Source organism: Centruroides vittatus, unplaced genomic scaffold (assembly GCF_030686945.1).
Source record: "Centruroides vittatus isolate TY-2023 unplaced genomic scaffold, ASM3068694v2 contig_3068, whole genome shotgun sequence".
NCBI classification, from domain to species: Eukaryota; Metazoa; Arthropoda; class Arachnida; order Scorpiones; family Buthidae; genus Centruroides; species Centruroides vittatus.
Genome location: NW_027121971.1, coordinates 458,896 through 464,177, shown reverse-complemented (window position 1 = coordinate 464,177; position 5,282 = coordinate 458,896). Strand labels below are relative to the sequence as shown.

At 36.9% G+C, this 5,282-nt stretch overlaps 1 protein-coding gene across 3 annotated transcripts; it reads right to left on the bottom strand.

The window, feature by feature from the left end:
- Positions 1–4: 4 nt before the first annotated feature.
- On the bottom strand, positions 5–4,902 carry KaiR1D (Kainate-type ionotropic glutamate receptor subunit 1D). Of its 3 annotated transcripts, none has more exons than XM_067267650.1 (15): positions 4,743–4,901; positions 3,771–3,926; positions 3,458–3,709; positions 3,207–3,385; positions 3,083–3,136; positions 2,836–3,009; positions 2,529–2,681; positions 2,363–2,467; positions 2,185–2,298; positions 1,909–2,112; positions 1,478–1,839; positions 1,206–1,404; positions 921–1,146; positions 585–856; positions 5–504 (listed from the first exon to the last, which is right to left on the bottom strand). In XM_067267650.1, exons 1-15 carry the CDS (start codon positions 4,813–4,815, stop codon positions 337–339), a joined length of 2,691 nt encoding a protein of 896 aa, XP_067123751.1. In that variant the 5' UTR covers positions 4,816–4,901; the 3' UTR covers positions 5–336. The 3 variants fall into 3 exon arrangements, with proteins under 3 accessions (XP_067123751.1, XP_067123752.1, XP_067123753.1); XM_067267651.1 differs by having other exon boundaries at positions 2,845–3,009; XM_067267652.1 differs by having other exon boundaries at positions 227–488; positions 4,743–4,902.
- Positions 4,903–5,282: the final 380 nt, after the last annotated feature.

The window sequence follows — 5,282 nt, the reverse complement described above, 5'->3', positions numbered from 1 at the left end:
TCCGTATAGTGGATAGTATAAGACTTTAAAAACTTTATTTCAGAAAAAAGTAATATGTAAATTGTACATAAATCAGTATAATGATTTGTAAACACATAGGAATAATTTAAACACTTCTAAACATTTTCCCCCTCCCTCTCCTCCCGAATGCGGAAACAGTAAATCTACAATTCTCTTTTTCTTTTGTTCAGCTACACCCAAACACCACAAGCCTACTTTCCTACGATTTTTAGTTTATAAACTACTCTAAATATCGGACACGTCGTATTGCGTGTATCTGTAGTAACTAACTCCATCATCTGCGAGTGGCTCGTGGGGAAGGGTGCCCTCTTCATGTCAAGAAATCGCTTCTTTAGTTGTTACTGTGTTGAAACCGGTGAGGGGCATGAAAGGCAGGCCATTTTCTGGTTGGCGTTGCTCGCGTTTCTTCCGTATCGGTTTGGTCGATCCGCCACAGGTAATAGCAAATTTCAGTTCACGGCACAATTCTAAACATAACGGTTCCTAAATATAGTCGTATCAAGTGTTAACTATATACATATATACACACACACACAGACCGAAAAAACTAGAACGGATCTTACCCTTTCTTCGGTGGCGACTTTTCTGGATTTCCAGATGAATTCTATGACGGCAATGATGCAGGCGATACCCAAACCTGCTAACAGGACCACAAATACTCCGCCTACGTTAGCCAGACCGAGTGCATTAGCGGAACTTGCTGTGGAAGAATCTTCTTTTGTACACAATACCCCTCCCGTTTTCTCCTTCCACCATTTTTCTTTCAGTATGTGGATCTGTCCCGTTTCTTGTAATTTCAAAATGGCGCTCGAAAGGGCCGTCCTGTACGGTGAACCTGTGACGATGATGATAAGTTTAGTGTTTTTAAACAATAGTTTCGTATTCTTGGGTGTTCCTACCTGATGGTGTTGCGATTCCGTAGCCCTTAGAATCTAGCAAGCCGCCTATTTGAGTTAAATCGCAGTCCCTCTCGACAACGTACTCGATGGTCGTTGACTCCATAAGAAAGGCATAATTTCCCTGTTTGACCCTTTCTTTGCCCTTTTCGTTGGATTCGACAAAAACACTCGGTTTAGCAGATTCCATAAAAGTCCACATGCGCTTGAAAGTAGGGATGCTGGAATCCTGAAACGTACAACAAATGAAAATCTAACACGCGGAACGAGTGACCAAATTGGATTTACCCTAAAGAAAATCTTAGTGGTTCCGTGCAGCACGCAGCCATATTGAATTTTAGTCTGTTTAGCTAAATCGTCAGCGCTTTCGATCGGTGAAACCAGCCGTTCCACAGTGAGGAATGCAGCCAGATTAGCCGTGTAAGAGGACACCATGATCAAGGTAAAAAACCACCAAATGCCAGCCACAACCCGTGTGGACATAGCCCTGAAACATTTAAAAAAAAGTCCCGTTAAAACCGGTAATTCATTCCGAAACCAACCTTGCACCCGCTACTCACCTTGGAGTTAGTTCAGAACCTTGTTGCATGAGGCACCCGACGGTAAACCAAAGTGTATTGAGCAGAGTAAACTGGTTCTCAAGAATATCGGGGTTTTGGTTACACGGATGCGGATTTGTCCATTCATAAGGACTAAATCTAGCCACAATGAATAGGAACAAACTAACGCCAAGAAAAGCCGTTGCCATGTACACCCACACTTCTAGAGATAGGGGTGATAGAAATGAGAACAACTTGGGCATTTTCTTGGTGGGTTTCTTGAACAATATGCTTATCCCTAAATTCATAAAAGGCATGGTAAAATCCACAACTTCTTCCCTATCGAAAGAGATGGTCAAATCCCCAATTGCAAGATCCGCTTTCTGTAAATATGATCAATTTAAAAATGTATGCGTAAAAAATTTAAGCAAATTATCATAAAAACATCATACACCATCCATGAGCTCCCTTATCATCCCGTTCCATTCGTTATAATCATTTTTCTGGCCATAAGAGTTATCCTCCACTAATTTGATTTCGTAACGGAATTTCAGAAGCTTGGAAATTTCGTGTAACAAGTCTATGCAGAAACCCTCATATTTATCGTTTCCGTGTAGAAAGTCCGCATTCTTCTTCAGCATGGTGTATGGGGCATTCTTAAAAAATCAAATTACACCATAAAACACAACAGAATTTTCAAAAATTCTAGAAATCGGCGTCACACGTACCAACAAAGTAGTTACTGTTAAGGTCTTGTTCTTCAGCGACTGAATGGCCTCTTCGTACGCTCTAGAATAGTTACTAGTCAAGTTTAAGCCGGTGTGAACGTTCCATTCTCCTGCCTGAACAATAAAACAATTAAAAACAATACAATTTTCTTCTCATTTTTTTACAATGAGCACTTACTTCTTTCAGTCCTTCGTGTGTTAACTCCAAAACTTTCAGCTTAAAATCTGATCTGACACCGTGCTGATCGAACTTGATGTCCGACGTCAAACCTTTGATGTTAATCTAGAATTTTGCGTAAATTAACTGAGATTTAATCCTCATTAACTTAATTAAATAAATTTACCATTCTCATGTAATTGATGAGCGAGATCCCGTGTACCCACGGCTCTTCGGTAACGCACGAAAGGGGTCTTGGCCTAATTTTCTGCCCCTGGTCCAAGTCATTTAGCGCTTTGGCCAACAATTTAACGGCATCGTACATCAGCGCTACCTCTGTCTGGAATTTTTTAATTACAATTTAGAGACGAGCGGCAGAAAACCCACTCCCAAAAGATTCCAAAACGAACTTACCGTTATGTTCTGATAGCCCGGGTGAAAAATTACAATAAATTTTATTACAATTAAGAAAAAAAAATCGATTAAAAATAAACACTGCTTACTCTTAAGATTGTATTGTCCAAGTCTCGTTGATTGTGTACAGGAGATAGCGGTTGCCACACTTGATTAATCACGGAAGTTTGCTGCATCTCTTGCTCTACTAATCGATAACCGGAAATGTTCGTTCCGCCATACTGAAAATCCTCTAGATCTACCGTATCTATATCCTAAACAAGCATACAAATTACTGTACAACATAATGGAGAAGACCGCGCGGGTATTAAACCCATCTGAACTCACCAGAGACGTTAAGAAGTAATTATGGTATTCGGACATCATGTCAACCTGTTGAGCCTGAAGAGGAAGGGGACAAAATTAAACTAATTTCCTTCCACATACATAATTGAATTGTGAGAAATTTTACGTGTTTCAATGCCGTATGGATGTGGTTAGTGGGTACGTCGAGTACAATGTTCTTAATCCCGCTCCTTCCTAGTTCTTTAAGAAGTTTTCTGTACTCTTGACCGGGCATGAATTGTCTTACTATAATCTTACGTTCCCTTATAAATGGATCCTTGAGCAATTCTTGCAACCTTACGAGTGCTGTAAAGTGTAAAATTGAGTGCAACGATACAGATTTAAACTTATACAAAGTACAGTACGTATGCAACTAACCATCGCTCTCTTCGTACAACACCGCAAACGTCTTCCAATCCTTAAACTTTACAAAATCTAAATAAGCTTTCCCTAAAGCTGTAGGGTAAGGATACAGATTCAAGGAATGATTATCCCTTCTAGAACTATAATCCCAACGTGTTTCCATATGAGGTACCTCTAGAACGTTACAAGTCGACTGAACGGCAGAGTTGCATTCTCCAGATTGTGGACCAAAGATGGCGGCCACTCCTTCGCCTAGCAGCTCGCATACTACGAAAGAATGCGCTAATTAATTTAAGTGTTCTACGCGTCGTGCAAAGTTTAAAATTACCTTTTCTAGATGCTTGGAAGCTATCGTGACGCTCTATTTTCTCTACAACGGCTAACAGTCGTGACTTCTTCAGTAATTTACCATCAGCATTAACTTTCTCCACGGCATCAATGAATGCCTGTGCCATAACTTCATCCCCAAGTTCGAAAATTCCTCCTTTTTAAAATTATAAAAATGATATTATTTTATCCAATGCTAAGTGGTGATGATGATGATCACTCATAAGAGCATCCCCTCTGTCAATTATGCTTCATTGAAATTATTTTTGGAAGCATTTTAGAAACGCTTTTATATTTAAAAAATGGTCCCTAAATTTATATTATTTAACAATATTTTAGAAATTTTATTAAGGAACTTCACACAAAATCTTCAAGTGATGAGGAGGAACATCAATGGTTAAGCAGGATACATTGTTTATCATCATTAACTTATAATACTTTAAGGTGTTTATTATGCAAATCAACAGTAAAATATTTAAACACTTTTAAGAGGTTCATTAAGAGGTTTTTTTAAAGCATTTTTTAAAAAAAACATAAATTAAACCACAATAACATCAGAAAACTGAGAAAAAATATAGTTGCAAATGGGAATTTAAAGCAAAAACTAATAAAATATTAAAGTCTCATATCAAATGCACCCAATTTTGACATAAAACAATTAAATTTCTCATTTAATTGCTATAAAATCCACCATTTTTTTTTTAAAGTCTAACTTTATAAAATTCAACGGGAATTTCCTCATTAAACAAATGATGAGAGCTTAATATATATACAACTCGTCGTTTATTAATTTAATCTAAATCATGCTTAATATCTTCATTTAAACGTATTTAAATATTATAAATGATTATTAAAAAAAAAGGATATTCTGCATCACTCCTGGATGTAGTTGTCATGACAACAACAGCCATCGATCGTGATGCCATTTCACTAAGATCCTTATTTTTTTAAAAAATAAACCATTTAAACTTACCGATTTTAATATCTTCTGGTAATGGAAGCGTTACTGGAAGGTATAACAAGCAGAAAACGATCAAAGTTAACATTATTGTTGGAGAAGAGGAAGGATTTACTAGTTTTGGTATCTATTCGACGCCATCTTGGATCGTTCTACGTCAGAAGAAGGCTCCGCCCAGCCACCTGCTTAAAATTGTCATCTGCCAAACGGTGAACATATTTTAAATCATTATTTCGTATGTATTTTTCATGATTTTGTCGAAAAAAAACTAAAATTAAATAAAATTAAATAATTTTCGTTAATTTATTAACAATTTTTAAACTCGCAATGACGTCACTACGTACCATGTGACCCGATTCCGAAAAATTCGTTATTAAATTAATAAACTAACCGATAATGTAATCAATTTTTGCTTGAAAGAATAACGTAAGCGGATTTTTTTTTTTAAATTACGTGTTATTACGTATATCGAATACTTTTTAAAATCGACCAATAAAATAATTGAATTCGAATTATCTCCGTTTGATTGGAGGAAAAAAAAAATTTGAATTCAAA